This window comes from Xenopus laevis, chromosome 9_10S (genome assembly GCF_017654675.1).
Source record: "Xenopus laevis strain J_2021 chromosome 9_10S, Xenopus_laevis_v10.1, whole genome shotgun sequence".
Classification (NCBI taxonomy): domain Eukaryota; kingdom Metazoa; phylum Chordata; class Amphibia; order Anura; family Pipidae; genus Xenopus; species Xenopus laevis.
In genome coordinates this window covers 39,281,564-39,298,274 of record NC_054388.1, presented here as the reverse complement: position 1 = coordinate 39,298,274, position 16,711 = coordinate 39,281,564, and the positions used below count along the sequence as shown (strand labels likewise).

The following is a 16,711-nucleotide window of genomic DNA, read 5'->3' as shown; positions in this document are numbered from 1 at the left end:
GATTCACGTTGGCTTACTAACTTTGTTATGCTCATTAAAAAAGTGGCTATTATGCTCACTAACACACTGTAGCATGAACTTTATCGAGCTACCAATACAGCGTTAAGTTCAAGTCCACACCATTCACTTTTTCTTACATCTGGTTTCATTCATTAGGTGGTGTAGTCTAGGAACCTCAAAAAAGGGGGGGATCCCTCCTTTCAGATGCAGTACTGCTTGTTTTTAACATGATTTTATATATATTTTCATGGAATGGTTGTGAATAATTATTATTGCCTTTTAATACTATATTGATATATCTTTTGTCATATTGCATTACCCAGCAGCAGGAGTCTTTGGGGGTTAAGTCCTAATTTTGCCCTATTTATATTTCATTAATTGTTTGTGGACACCCCAGCCACTCCAGCTCCTGGTTACTTCTTAATTTAGTTTGCTCTGTTTGAGTTTCAGGTAGTTGGTAATCATTGAACTTTAACACAAAGTTAAAAGATAAAGATACAATTTACACATACAGTATACTAAACTAGTATCTGTTGCACAAAAACCGTCACGGATAGCCTAAAATGAGTTAGATATTAAGCCCATGCTTAAGAAGTGGGCACTCCACAGAACTATTTACTTGCCTTGTCCTTAACAGTTACTTTTACTTGCCTTGTCCTTTTACAGTTGCAGAGAAAACGTTATATAAATACACAGGTGCTAATCCATAAAGATATAGCAAGTTTGTACTTACAGTCTTGCACCACTATAACCCCGTGACACCACTCGCTTCTTCCTGTATGCTAAGGGATAAAGGTCTTTGCTCTCTTCTTGGTTTTTTTTTTTTAAATTGTCAGAGTTGCCATTCCTGCATAATACTTGAATGGGAGGAACCTCAGTTGTTTGAAGGATGACAGATATATTTAACCGTATGTCTCATACTCTTCTGAGCAACACTATTGTGCTTAGACCAACTTTACCTGAATTTGGGAGACTTCTGGCATAAAATGACAGTGTATAGCACAATCGGCAGCTTGCGGGAAAGGAAATATAAAGTGTTATCCAAGGTCAGAGCAGTTGTGTAACTAACGGAGGGGCAAGATGTGTCACCTCCACTGGGTGTTTGCTGTGATGTAGCCTGAAATTTGGGAAAAGTACCATGAACCCTGAAGAGCTGCAGGGTTGCAGCAGGTAGCTGATGTTATGGGGGGGGGGACAACAGTAAAAGTGAGGCCCATGAGGTCCAAATGCTTTTAGTTAATCCACTGGGTCAGAAGAAAGGAAATGTAACGTTAGACGGAGGTACCAAAGCTAGTCTGATTTACTACCATAGGTTCAAAACTGCACCAGTTCAGTTGCAGAAAGCAACCAATCAGATCTTAGCTTCCAGTTTCTAATTATATTAGTCTTGCCAGAACTAACTCCTGAATAGTTGTTAGGGCAACTGCACTCGTGAAATTTAGCACCTATGTTAATAAATTCAATTCAAATGGTTAGGGGAGAACAAGGTGCTCCAGTATTAAATGTAAAGTAACTCACCAAATAGTGAAAGTGGTCCGGGTGCTGCAGCCCCAGACCCCCAGCTTTAGGGAGTGGTACAGCAGAGAAGCAGAGCTGACCGGCACTCGAACGGATCCACAGAACCAGAGATATTCAGTTAAAATATATATTTATTAGTAGAAAAGTTAAAAATTAATAAATTAGCTAGTCATGTTTCACTGCTCTGTTAATACACGCTAGTATATATCCACACAAACATATACAGGATAATGAATCTCCTAATGCAAAATATTAGTCATCTGGCATTGGTTTAAGGAGAATCCAACCCCCTAGGCGCAAACATTTTTAGTTCTACTTTAAGTTGTGCAGTATGTTTAATGGATCGCTTAAAACGTTATGGACAACTTGGCAGGGCTGGAGCAGCTGTGCAGAATCTTTGTTTTCTTCAGGTCGCCAGGCAGCAGCACAAGAGAGATGTCCCCTCCTCCTAGGAAAAGAAGCAAAAAACAAAACACCCCCCGCTATCCCCTGTGTTCTTGTTTCCTGTCCTCCAAGAGCAAGGTAAGTTTTTTTTTTTTTTTTTTTTTTTTTTTTTTTTTGGGGTCCAGCAGGATTCCTGGCATCATAGGGTTGGCAGGACAGGTGGTCCGACCCTTTCAACTCACCCCTAGCTGCATGCAGGGTTGCCACCTTTCTGGAAAAAAATATCGGCCTTCTTATATTCTTGCCGTTTTTCCTATTAATAACATTGGCATCAAGAATTATTTTTACCGGACAGGCTGGTAAAATACCGGCCAGGTGGCAACCCTAGCTGTGGGTAACACTGCCTAAAAAATTTAAGGAGTTATTTCCGTTTGAGGATAAGGTGGCGGCCGCTTGGGACCTTCAGCCTAAGGTTGATGTGGAAGTAGCCAGATTAGCAAAGAAGACAACTATTTCAGTGGAGGATGGAACCAGCTTGAGAGATCCAATGGATAGCAAGGCAGATGCTGCTTTCAAAAGACTCTTTGAATCCTCTGCGGTAAGCTTCAGGCCAGGGGTGGCTACAGCTTGTGTCATCCAGTCTATTAGGCTTTGGCTCACTCAGGTGGATCAAGATATGGAAGATGGTGTCTCCCGTGAGGATATAAAATCTTCTATGGAAACTATTAAGCTAGCGGCAGACTACTTGTGTGATGCTTCGTTGGATAGCATTTGAATGGTAACTAGATCTGCTCTGGCTGTAGCTGGTAGATGTGTGTTAAACATTGGGCAGCAGACATAGAATCAAAGAACAAGCTTTGTGCCATGCCTTTTGAAGGTCCTTTTCTTTTCGATAAAGACTTCATTATTTTTTTCACGAATGGACAAGGATCATTTGAGCAGCTGTTTAGAGGTTTAGGGGTTGTTGCAAATCAGAAAATAAGGTTGGCCTATTATATAAGCTGGTACTACAGGACTGATGATTAAATGCTGATGCTAATTGTGCTGGTTTGTATTAATAATCTGAATTATGTACTAATCAGATACATGCACACACACACACATCCTCCCCCCCCCTTGTGTGTCCGTCACTAAGCCCAGAGCATGTTCCGTGAAGTAAATGATTGCGAGCTGCTGGAGATGGGGAGCTATTGGGGCATCTTTGGAGACACAGATCTTTACTGCTAAATGGCTGTGGTTGCCTTGGGCTGGTACAGAAGCCAAAAACATAATATACAACACTTTTAGCTTATTTATTAAATGGATCCTGTCATCGGAAAACATGTTTTTTTCAAAACACATCAGTTAATAGTGCTACTCCAGCAGAATTCTGCACTGAAATCCATTTCTCAAAAGAGCAAACAGATTTTTTTATATTCAATTTTGAAATCTGACATGGGGCTAGACATTTTGTCAATTTCCCAGTTGCCCCTGGTCATGTGACTTCAGTGCCGGGCCTCGCCAGCCAGGCGCCCTAGGCAACCTGGCCGGGAGCTGCGCCAAACAGCCGCATACATGCACACCAGCGCATGTAGATGCGCGTGCGCACCAGCGCCAAAAGACACACATGCGCACTAGCGCCAGGAGACGTGCGTGCGCACCAGCGTGGATAGACGTGCATGCACACCAACGTGGATAGATGACCGTGCGCACCAGCGCAGATAGATGCACATGAAGACCAGCGCAAATGGACGTGCTCACAGTCGGCAAAAGGGCAGAAAGGGGACCAGACTAGTAAGAGGAGGCAGAAAAGGTACATGTCTGGCGCCCCCCCCCCAGCTTTGCGCCCTAGGCACGTGCCTACGCTGCCTACCCCTAGTTCCAGCCCTGTGTGACTTGTGCCTGCACATTAGGAGAGAAATGCTTTCTGGCAGGCTGCTGTTTTTCCTTCTCAATGTAACTGAATGTGTCTCAGTGGGACATGGGTTTTTACTACTGAGTGTTGTTCTTAGATCTACCAGGCAGCTGTTATCTTGTGTTAGGGAGCTGCTATCTGGTTTCCTTCCCATTGTTCTTTTGTTTGGCTGCTGGGGGGGAAACAGGAGGGGGTGAAATCATTCCAACTTGCAGTACAGCAGTAAAGGGTGAAGTTTATCAGAGCACAAGTCACATGACTTGGGGCAGCTGGGAAATTGACAATATGTCTAGCCCCATGTCAGATTTCAAAATTGAATATAAAATCTGTTTGCTCTTTTGAGAAATGGATTTCAGTGCAGAATTCTGCTGGAGCAGCACTATTAACGGATTCATTTTGAAAAAAAATGTTTTTCCCATGACAGTATCCCTTTAAGTTAGGCTTTAGTTCTCATTTAAAACAAATATTATTGTGTGCCCCATCTGGAATGTATCTCTGGTTCGTGAAATAGTTTTTTAGATTATAGGCATCCTTTAAACCAAAAGTTATGGTTAATAGTAACCCTTCATGAATTATCTCTCTCTCTTTATATATGTTTTGTATTCCAGCTTTTCTATAAAATCCAGTGACAGCCATGATAAAATAAACTAGTTCCGTGTATAACATCCCTGACAAACACTGAAAAATAATTGCAGAGTAAACATCAAATATAGCATAGTATATGTCAGAAATTTCTTTTGTGAACCTAGAGGAAGCCTTCACCTACAAAAAATATATTTTCCCCAAAATATAAAGTCATGTGATTACATGAAACAGATACAGACGAAGGCTAGTGTCTCTAAATATAAAAAAAAAAAAACCTTTTTCCTTGCTTTATTTCACCTGACAGTCCTCTAGTATTGTCACCAGGATTCCATGTGACAAGCACATCCTGGCATGGAAGGGGTAAAACTGCAGCAAGCCGACTTTGATTAAATAAATTCTAACCAGGAGCTGCACATACGTGTTATACACACAGCAAATCATTGTTCCATCTTCATCTTAAATTGTCTAAATATATGTGAAATGTTTCAGTGACATCATAAATAAATCTAAATGAGAAACTGGTTTGTGGAATAAATGAATATCTATAACTACTTGGGATTTCTTTCATTCACTGTAGTCCTGTAGATGCTGCACATGTGGGCTAAACCTGAGGTTTCATTGGCATGCAGTGCTTCTTCCAGGGAGATCAGCTCTGAGCTCTGCAGGTCCCGCCCCCTTCTGTTCCTCAGTCAGCTGATCTCTCAGCCTGCTGCCTGTGACAGACTACGGAGCTGCAAGTGAAATAAAGTCACTGCTAAGTTTCTATCGCACGATGTGGACGTCTGAATCGGTCTTTCAAATCCCCCAGTTCAAAGGACATTTACCCTGCTGGTTTGGGGAGGCTTAGCCTCCATTAAAATCCGCCCATGCCTGGCGACTAATCTCCCCGAATTTGCCCGTGTGGCCAGACCCTAAATTGTGTAAGTACCAAAATGCTCAATTTCGAAGTGCCTTCTTAAATTAATCTCTTTTAATAATCATGCATTTCAGGGAAGTATGAATGAATGTTATATGAATTGCCTAAAAGACTAACTAGTTATGATTATCCACTAACCCACCCACAATACCAATTATCAGCTATGCATAAGCAATATATACCGACATCAGTCATTCACATTATACTCTGATGCTGATTCCGAAATCATACAGACTTTATCCCCGATAAAGTTAGGTTTTTGGAACACCTGTCGGCAGCCGAGAGAGGTGATAAAAAATCGGCTATTGCCAAACATATTGTAGAACAGCATGACGGTGTCTCCAGAATAACTTTTCAGATAATGGATAAACTTAAATTTAATGTGAGACAAGGAGATAGCGATAAAATCCTATCCAGGATGGAAGTGTACTGGATGTATCAACTTAAAACAATAGACATCAATGGTGGACTGAATCGTGAATGTGAACGGACATGTTTCTATTAATTCTAGAACATTCTATGAAGTTGCCAGTAGAATAAATCTACCTTTTAAATAAGTAAATGATTTATGGAATTGTATATGCGCCCTTTTGAGATATTTTGTATGAATTGTGTAGATATCTGCATTAATTGATTAATGATTTCCTCATGCCTCGTTATATTTAATTATTCACATTAACTATGTATATGTATTCTTTAGTCGGTTTTCGACCCCTCTGTTTTTCATATCTATATTTTCCCTTTGATAACTACGTCCGTGAATGTCATTATTAACTATTTATTATAGGAATAGACAGAGTTTTCAACCAATATGACATTTTAACTGAATGGTAACTTGAGAGATATATGACACCGTAATAGGATTATATGAAAAATACGGCTAATATGATTCAGCCCCCTTTCTCACTCGCTATAGTATGTACTCATAAGCTTCTAAGGGTTCTGAGCAACAGTAATGTAAGGGTTAATGTTTTTAAGGGGGTGTGGGGTTACCTTTTTAAATGCTCACCTGGACAGGCTAAGCATAGCTTTTGAGAAAGTGGCTTAGTCCATATATGATGTACATATGGATATATGATCTGCTTATACTCTTAATGAAGATTTAATAAAATATGGATTTTAACCACTGCTGGTGCTCCGTGTTCAATGTATCTACTTGAAGGTTGTACGTGCCGGGAGCGTTCGTCACACGTGAAAGCACAGCAGGAGGATTATCTACAAGGTCTGAGTGCTCCCGTATCATCTCCCTTTGTTTAAGTCAAACATTGGCCAGATATTGTTGCCTACATTGCCAAGGAGACTTGTCACAACATTGGTCTTTTCTAATCATAGGTAACACTGAAATCAAACCAGGCAATAGACATGAATATATAAGATATTATATTTAATACAGGCAAATATGAGGAAACTGCATAGGAACAGTTTGGAATGCACTAGATGGGACTTCAGAGGGGGAACAACCACAGGGATTGCTGTAGCTCTGACCAGTGGAATAAAGATCTGAAAATTCAGGATGGCCAAGGATTGCAGAAGTTTTACAATCAGAGACAAATGTTCACACATCTCTAACAGCACAGCCACTTGCTTAGTTGTCTATCGCTCCTGTTCAGTTGCTTCCAAAGGCATCTTTTTCTGATTCTAATATGCTCATGCAATTTAAAGACACATTACAAATAATTTAATTACACAGTAGGGGTAGGCATTGCCATGAAGTCTAATTAATAGTTTATACTATACAGTCAACGAGCTGGTAACTGTGGGGTATTCCAATCAGGCATTCGCAATATAATTCACATTAGCTTTGGCAATAGACAACTTTAGTGGGAAGACTGTTAATATTCCTCCCATAGGATGACAATATAAAAGAGGTCCTCACCGTAGCCTTGCAATGAACAGTGCGTCCCACATACATTGATTTAATGGATGGGAATAGGCAACCAAAAAAGGTAAAACTGCCTCCAAAACAGAACAGGGTGCAAGGATGGGTAAGCATGCAAATATCCAGGGTGCTGCTTTGTGCAATCTTCACAGAAAACATAATGAAGTAGGCAGCATTTTTTGCCTTTACAGGGTTCAGTTTACAGTTTGTGATCCCCACAACACAGACTGAGGTCGTTATAGGCCAGTGCACAAGGCTATTAGAAAATATTTATCCCCCGACTTAGTATGAAAGGACAGCTCAGGACATAGCACTTTGAACAGAAAACAAAGCAAGATGTTTGGCAACTGTCAAAAATATAAAATATATTCCAGGGAATGTCCAGAGTTTCTCCATTGAGGCTCTGAAATCCTTTCCAGGTTCTGACAGTAGAGCAGGGTTTGTTTCCTTCCTTAGGACAGGCTCCACATAAAGAACATTACAGAGAGGAACACAGCAAACCCCAACCCTAGAAGGGAACAGCCCTCAATTCATTATTAACTCCCCATATCGGACATTATACGTACACAACCTAACAACAAAAACAGCACAAGCCCATAGGGGTGAGGTAACAGTGACAGGGCATAGTCCTCTTTACTACACACATACACACACTTTGCTTCCCTTCAGCACGAGGGACATTAAGGCCTGCAGAGGGAGTGGGGAAACAAAGCAATACAGCGCTTAAATTCCACAGTCACTGAGGGCTTTGGTGAAAAGCCTGTGGGTTTGACCCAGCCTTGGATCACATTCCCAACATCTTCTCACATGCGGGATCCGCGCTCCTGAAGTATCTGGAGAAAGGTGGAAAGAAAATATTAGCAAAGACTTATGTATAGTAAAAAAAAAAAAGTAATAAATTGCAATAACAGCAAATTTTGCAACAGGGGGTACTCCATTTATTATAATACACACATTTCAGTAAGTCATGTGACAGAAATGACATCATAACTCACCGTTTATAACTGATGACATCATAACTCACCGTTTATAAGGATAACATTTACAGGATATTCATGGCTTTTGTGTATTATAGATATATATAATAATATATCTTCAGTATCCGCACTCCAATCAAGCAATCTCAGGGGTGCACGGGCAATTCTCAATCATATAATCAAAGTTTGAAATAAAGCATTCCCGGGCCATGAAAAACCCTACATACAATTACATTTGACCCATCCAAACCTAAAATAACTCAGCCTTAAGGTGGCCATAGACGCACAGATCTTATCATACGAAATAAATTTTCGTACGATATTCAGTGAGTGTATGGCGGGAGACGAGCCGTCCAATATCGGCAGATGCTTTGGATAAAGGTTGGCTCGTCAAACGACCCAGGCGGAACCCAAACATCACCCAATTGTTAGTGCTGAATCGTAAGATACAGGTAGAATTCTATTGTTTCTACCTGTATATCTGAGGATTCAGCTGTACATGTGTGTATTGAAACAAACAATCTTTCTTGGAAAGATCTTTTCCAAGAAAGATTGTAATTGTTATATCTATGGCCACCTTTAGCCCGTAGATAGCTCAATAATAAACCGCATTAAAAAGAACAGCGCTGATGCTGAACAGCTCTCCCCCCCTTTGCTTGCTCACAGCTGTGACGCAGACATGCAGAATAGATTCCAATAAGAAGTAGGTGCATGTGTATTAATCCTCCTCCTTCCTCAAATACCTCTTTTAGGGTCAGGCCAAACTAGCAGATTCGGGGTGATTAGTTGCCCCAGCGACAAATCTCCTCTTCTTTGGGGCGACTATATTCCCGAACTGCCTTCACAACTGGCGTGTTTCCTGTAGAATATAATTATTAACCTTGCTCCTTTTCCCTTAACAGATAAAGCTGCCTTTGAATTTTGAATTGATTCTCCTGTTTGGTAAGATACCTTAGTAACTTTTCATAGCTACATTTAATTGCTTGGCAGCATTCTCACAATTATGGCAACATTGTGAAAATAAATGTTAATATGTTCAACCTTGTAAATTATGTTTCAAATAATAGTGTCTCCAGCAGGCTTTAAGTAGCAGTGCTGGTGCTCATTTGTAAATAGTTCTTATTGATTTTACAGTCCTCACAAAGAAACGACACAGCGACTTAAGACTTTGTTTTCACTTGGAGTAAAAAAACCATGGACTTTGGTTTCATCACCTGGGATTCCTAATGACTGATTTACTTAAAGCAGCCAAGCTGCAAACCCTTTCAGCACTTGCTGAACTGACCAATCAGATGGACGGTGGGTGGGGTTTATTGTATTTAATGTTGTACACTGGTTTGGCTTATATATACACTTGATAAAGAGCCTTGGTGCTCGAAACATGTCGTGTTAATAAAGGCAATTTTGCAGCAGAACCTCTGCGCTGTTTTGTATCGACACCTATAATTTTTTTGAACCACTATTACTGGCTTTGGATGGAAGCAAGGTGCCGCGATACTTAAACCAAACCATAGAGGAATAAGTACAAGTTCTTTACATATTCCAACCATCTGTTTCACTTCCTGCCCGCTAAATTGTCTGGCATTGCAGGGGAGCCGGCAGCACTGCACTGTAGGATAGAAACCAATCAGCACCTAGGCTAGGGTTGCCACCTTTTAATAAAATTTCCACCAGCTGGTGGTGGGGTCAGGAACAAAAGGGCGGTCCGTGATGTAAAAAGGGGAAGGCCGTGATGTAAGAGAGAGAGGGTGGAGCCACCACACAAGATGGCCAGAAGCCGGCAAAAAGGTAAGTTTTTAGTGGATTTGAGGCAGGCGAAGGGCTTTTGTTAGGGGCATTACAAATTTACTGGCAGCTACATTGACAGTAAATTCGTAATACCGGCCCCGGCAGGTGTTTTAGCGGCTAGGGTGGCAAAATACAGGCCGGGTGGCAACCCTAACCTAGGCTGACCTGATAGGGAACTGAAGCCTGTCTTTGCTTGTGTGACTGCAAGGCTGCAATTGGCCGTTCCTCTCCTACTATGCTTCTGTCAGGGACCGTTCGGACACGCCCACCTCTCATTTGAAACACGACAGGGACCAGTGAACATCTATTGGGAGCTCTAATATAGGGGCTGTTTTTTTTAAAGATAGTATTCATTTTACCACAATGTGAAAACATTTCACATAATTTCCTACAAAATTAGGGTTTTTTGATTTATCCTATACATTTTCTTTAAACTAAAAACTATAAAAGCAATTGCCTTAGAACAGTGGAGCTGGCCCAGTAGCAAGAGCCTGCATAGCTACAGTTTATTTATGAACAATGCCTATTTGCTTTCCTAGAGACAACTAAGAGCCCAGATTGAAATTTGGAGACAAATCCTAAATGCTGTCCTAGATATTGTTGGAACTACGGCTGAATGGATTCAAAATGGATAAAAGAGGCTGTGGCCCAAGGATGGGCCTCCAAAAGCAGCTTGAACTGAAAAAGTCCAAAAACCACTTCCTTAATCACTGTTATGTCGTTGTGATACATCTGTCATAACATTCCACTACAGGCTGTATATAACAGGGATCAACACAAAAACATGTCATACATGAACTGCTGTGTAAATAAGGAAATCCTCACCTTAGCCTTCTCACTGGGCTCAATGACCAGGCCGTTAGTGGAGTTGTTGAGCTCCCGGGACACCACGCACAGGAACTCTGCCTGGTCCTCATTTCCATAGTTGTAGGAAGATCCAATACTTATGAGCTGAGGGGAAAATGGTAGTTTTGTGTAATGAACCTGTGGGATCCAGTGTCCTTTTGAACAGCAGCAAAGAGAGACTTCCAAAGGCAGACACAACCTAACTCATTAACAGGGAGATGACAGGTGTGTGAGCATGCATAATTATGCCAACGGATGGAACGAGACGCTCTACCCATCACTATGGCGTTGTTGAGAAAGGGTCATGCAGGCATAGAAATCATGGACACGATGTATGGATACACAGTACACCACAAGAGATCAGAGAAACACCATGCTTGTGCCACAAGACATTAACTTCTCATTAGGTGGGAGTTGCTTATTTATCTTCAACAGTCAAGTCCAAGTGAAAAAAAACAAAAAAACAGGTGCAATGTGCCCAGATACAGGAACATGACTTGTATGGTCATGGTAAGATGAGAGAAAAGAGGAGGATGAAGAGTGTGTATAACTTATTAGCACAGGGGTGATTCCTGCCACAGCAAGATAAGGAGGCAGAGTCCCTGCAACTCCCTCGATTCTCGGTTACGGTCACCTGCTCAAATTTCCATCCATCGGACATGGTCGACACCATCTGTGTAAGCTCCTCCTCTTGACATTGTAATACTCTGTACACGTGTTTCACAGGACCCTGAGGAGATAAAGAAGAGTTCAGCTGTTCAGTTAACATGCAGGAGGGCTTCAAATGTGTTCTCAATATTAACCCCCCCCCATAGTGCAGAATAAGCAAACTGCCTGTCTGCATAGTGTTTAGAGAACTGCAAACTGAGACACACACACAGTCACAGATTTTTTTTATATATATACAGTGGTGTGAAAAACTATTTGCCCCCTTCCTGATTTCTTATTCTTTTGCATGTTTGTCACACTTAAATGTTTCTGCTCATCAAAAACCGTTAACTATTAGTCAAAGATAACATAATTGAACACAAAATGCAGTTTTTAAATGAAGGTTTACGTTATTAAGGGAGAAAAAAAACTCCAAATCTACATGGGCCTGTGTGAAAAAGTGATTGCCCCCCTTGTTAAAAAATAACTTAACTGTGGTTTATCACACCTGAGTTCAATTTCAAAGGTTATAAAGCCATTTCTAAAGCTTTGGGACTCCAGCGAACCACAGTGAGAGCCATTATCCACAAATGGCAAAAACATGGAACAGTGGTGAACCTTCCCAGGAGTGGCCGGCCGACCAAAATGACCCCAAGAGCGCAGAGACAACTCATCCGAGAGGCCACAAAAGACCCCAGGACAACATCTAAAGAACTGCAGGCCTCACTTGCCTCAATTAAGGTCAGTGTTCACGACTCCACCATAAGAAAGAGACTGGGCAAAAACGGCCTGCATGGCAGATTTCCAAGACGCAAACCACTTTTAAGCAAAAAGAACATTAAGGCTCGTCTCAATTTTGCTAAAAAACATCTCAATAATTTTTGGGAAAATACCTTGTGGACCGACGAGACAAAAGTTGAACTTTTTGGAAGGTGCGCGTCCCGTTACATCTGGCGTAAAAGTAACACAGCATTTCAGAAAAAGAACATCATACCAACAGTAAAATATGGTGGTGGTAGTGTGATGGTCTGGGGTTGTTTTGCTGCTTCAGGACCTGGAAGACTTGCTGTGATAGATGGAACCATGAATTCTACTGTCTACCAAAAAATCCTGAAGGAGAATGTCCGGCCATCTGTTCGTCAACTCAAGCTGAAGCGATCTTGGGTGCTGCAGCAGGACAATGACCCAAAACACACCAGCAAATCCACCTCTGAATGGCTGAAGAAAAACAAAATGAAGACTTTGGAGTGGCCTAGTCAAAGTCCTGACCTGAATCCTATTGAGATGTTGTGGCATGACCTTAAAAAGGCGGTTCATGCTAGAAAACCCTCAAATAAAGCTGAATTACAACAATTCTGCAAAGATGAGTGGGCCAAAATTCCTCCAGAGCGCTGTAAAAGACTCGTTGCAAGTTATCGCAAACGCTTGATTGCAGTTATTGCTGCTAAGGGTGGCCCAACCAGTTATTAGGTTCAGGGGGCAATTACTTTTTCACACAGGTTTGGATTTCTTTTCTCCCTTAATAATAAAAACCCATTTAAAACCCTCATTTAAAAACTGCATTTTGTGTTTACTTGTGTTATCTTTGACTAATAGTTAAATGTGTTTGATGATCAGAAACATTTTGTGTGACAAACATGCAAAAGAATAAGAAATCAGGAAGGGGGCAAATAGTTTTTCACACCACTGTATATGTATATATATTATATTATATATACCTTGTCTCACATATAAAATTTAAGTTCAAGGAAAGCACAGAGCTTTAAATATAATGCATTTATTTTCTGCATGTCCTTTAGGTGTAACTGCTACTTTATAAATGTAACCACGTTTATAAATAGGCAATGTAATAAGTGCATAGTTATGACCCCGGTCATCTTTGTACATTAATTGCCACCCACTGTACCTGCGAAGTTCTATTCTCATTATCTCGGATCCGCTCCTTAACTAACCGGACCAGAGAGGCAATGTTATAAAACTCTGCTTCCTCTAGGACACCTGGGAAGACACAAACCCGCAATGAGAATGAATAAACATTAAAGGGATGTTCCACTTTTCAATTGGCCTTCATTTTCCTTTTTGTAGAGTTTTGAAATGATTTGCCTACTTCTAACTTGTCCCAGCTTTCAAATGGGGGTCACTGATCCCATATAACAACAAATGCTCTGTAAGGCTACAAATGTATTGTTATTGCAACTTTTTTACTCAGGCACTCTTCCATTCATGTTCAAGTCTCATTTTCAAATCAGTGCATGGTTGCTAGTGAAATTTAGACCCTAGCAACTGGGTTACTGAAACTGCAAACTGGAGAGCTGCTGAATAGAAAAAGCAGAGTAACTCAAAAAACCACAAATAATAAAAAATGAAAACCAATTACTATAAGTTAATTTAAAGGTGAACAACCCTGCTATATTGTCAGTGTAGTTTTTTTTTAAATATAACTATATTTAAACAGTCCCCCCTCCACACACAGATTTTAAATGAAGAATGATATGCTGAATGTTTGTTAAACTACACATTAAATTATATTTCATCTTGGACAAGAGCAGGGTGTATATTCTCTTCATATCTACCTCAGCTGATATAAATCAAAACCCTCCGTACCTTTCACTTGCAGCCAGTGCTGTGGAAGAAGATCTGCCAGTACATGCTGGTCATGTTATTATCAATTAGTTTCTCAGCTTACCTTCCTCTGCTAGCTCTTTATTAAGGATCAACTTCCCATGCCGGAGATAATTCAGGATGGGCCCAAAGTAGGTGGGGTCTCGATCAATGAGATATGCCCCCGTCTCATCCTAAGTAGGCAACAAAACAGACAGAATCCTAAGCAAAATCAAAGGGAAGTGTGTCCGTGGAGCAATGATGATATTTATTTGGCCAGAATTAAAAATGTATAGACCAAAGATAAAAAAAATGTCAATGTAACTGAGCTTATAGTAGACAATATTGTAAACAGGTCCACAAGTTTTAGAATGTGTGAATTTACTTTACTTCAGTGCTCGCAAGACTGAGAATGAGAATCATGCTGCTCACAGTCCAGAAAAGGTAAATGTGCATAGTGTGAGATGTTTGTGCATCTCTGGTTGTTGGCTCCAGCTCTGATGTTTGAGGGTTTAAAATTTGCACTGAAAAAGATGTAGTGAAGACTTTAAAAAGACGTTATTATAGAAACCATGATCAATTTTCCTTTCAGTGCTGTTTCTCACTGAGGAGCCCCAGATATGATGCGACCAGACATGAATGTTGCTAAGCTTTATTCTCAGGCCATTGAAGGCACTTGATACAGCTGGGAAAGGAGGGGGAAGTTGTAAAAGGGATATGGGTATATTGTTTTGACCTTTACATTTAGCACAGTATGACTTGTATGGTCATGCTTTTCCGCAGAAAATGCAGTAAATGTCAATCTGCATTCAATTAGTTTCAGTGGAACCTCATTTTATAAATACCTCTGACCTAAAATCCATCATCCAGTTTTACGAAACTGATCTTGTCATTATATCAAGAATGATGTGGAGGGGTTTATGGGAGTGTAGGGGAGTATAACACTCTTTGTACAATGAGTTTTGTGCCCATACACACTAGTTATGTACAATCGTACGGGTTGGCCTGATACACCCGGTTTACCTGCAGGTCAGGTGGGTTTGGGCCAACTTCCGCACATTGTTTGCAGGTGTGTGGGTTGCCCCCCCAAAAAAAATTTTTTTAATTATTATTTTTTTTTTTCGTGTACTTTCCAGTAACATTATCATTATGTATTTTTAAAAACAAACATATTCCTTAGCACATTAAGATTGCATAGATATATGAATTGAACATACAGAATACTCACAAAAAGGTCCAATACAAGAGGTACAGAGGGCCCTGCTTAAAAGTGCTCACAGTATCAAAGATCTAATAAAGCTATTGGTAATAGAGGTTGAGTGCTGCCTGCCTACCACTGGTACTGGTGAGACACACGTACAGAGTGAGGGTAGAATGGGGCCAATGACCAGGGTTGCCTGGTTCCAGCCAAACTGGGCTACTAATGTAAAGCCCAGGCAGGTTTTGAAAGTACAAACTAGCCAAGGTACAGATTTGGGCTACTTCTTGGGCTTTTGGCTGGTTTGTTACTTTGGAAACCAGCTAAAGTTTTCTTGCCCTAATGTGCCAAGCCTGTGTCTCCCAGTGCATGTTGGGTAATGTAGTTTTTGTTTAATTTGCAGACTATCAAGTTTATTGTAAGACTACAATATCCAGCATGCAATGGGACTCACGTGTGTAGTTACCAGATTTTAGTCTCCCCTCCCTCATAAGCATTCTTTACTTTACTTTGTCAATTGTCAATTTTGGGGCAAAAATATACTGGCCACCAAAATGTCTACAGGTTGACCCGTTTTACCAATTTTTATTGGAATTGTATGTGTATTAAGGCTTTATTGGGCCCCATACCTCCTGGGCCCCCTTTGTAGTTACATTACACCCCTGGTGATGGGTTCATTTGTCCCATTTTGCTTCATGGAAAAATTTCTTAATCAGTGAAAATGGCATTTTTTCATATATATATTCATTTATTTTGGCCAAATCCTCCTGGCACAGGCGGTATAAGACCCACACACCTTGTCCGAATCCAGGTCCGGGTCCTCCTGGCACAGGCGGTATAAGAAGGATTTGGGATCCCGACAAAGGGTCTGCTTGGTGCTCAGGAAGTACGTGCCGCCAACATTCAACCGGACCCATTTGCTTCCTGTTCGACCTGAAGATTCCTGGGGTCCTGGGCTGCGAGGAGAACGGGAGCCGGAGCAGGCGAGTCCAGGGCTAGGAGGGCCGCTCCTGGGGCTGGGGATATTCAGAGTAGCGGGAGCCCCTCGTGGCTCCAGGGTTTCCCGATGCAATTCTTCCATGTTTGGATCACACCGGGCAGCACCGGGACAACGGAGGAGCCATAACACCAAGGAAAGAGAAGCTTCCGGGGGTGGGTGGCGTCACTTCCGACAGCTGCCTGAGCTGAGATCCGTGCTGTCAACATGCGATCCATCTTGCTACACCCAACAAAAAAAAACTCTTGACCGCCATCTTCCTACACCACTTGGTTTTCTCTGCGCAGCCGCTCAAGGTCAGAAAGCCGGCTCACAACCCACGGATGACATTAGCCCTCACCACGTGTTTTGTACAAGCCAATAGCTGTTAATTTGTGTCAGTAGCGCTCGGCGATTAGTTAGAAAGCTAGTGAGCTTCGTATTGTGATTGGCTGCTTAGGGATGCAAGGTTGAGAGTTCCCCCCCCGCTTTGAGGCAGCC

The 16,711-nt window shown here is 41.3% G+C and overlaps 1 protein-coding gene across 1 annotated transcript; it reads right to left on the bottom strand.

The window, feature by feature from the left end:
- Positions 1–6,664: 6,664 nt before the first annotated feature.
- Positions 6,665–16,479, bottom strand: LOC108702809 (BTB/POZ domain-containing protein KCTD2). The gene is made up of 6 exons (XM_018238509.2): positions 16,031–16,479; positions 14,122–14,230; positions 13,342–13,433; positions 11,422–11,517; positions 10,767–10,892; positions 6,665–8,009 (listed from the first exon to the last, which is right to left on the bottom strand). Exons 1-6 carry the CDS (start codon positions 16,313–16,315, stop codon positions 7,980–7,982), a joined length of 738 nt encoding a protein of 245 aa, XP_018093998.1. The 5' UTR covers positions 16,316–16,479; the 3' UTR covers positions 6,665–7,979.
- Between the last annotated feature and the right edge of the window lie 232 nt (positions 16,480–16,711).

Coding starts and splice junctions, on each gene's coding strand:
- LOC108702809 (XM_018238509.2), bottom strand. CDS start 16,315: ATGGAAGAATTGCATCGGGAAACCCTGGAGCCACGAGGGGCTCCCGCT. Junction 13,434..14,121: donor TAAAGAGCTAGCAGAGGAAG/GTAAGCTGAGAA, acceptor GTGTCTTCCCAG/GTGTCCTAGAGGAAGCAGAG. Junction 10,893..11,421: donor ATGGATGGAAATTTGAGCAG/GTGACCGTAACC, acceptor TTTTCCCCTCAG/CTCATAAGTATTGGATCTTC.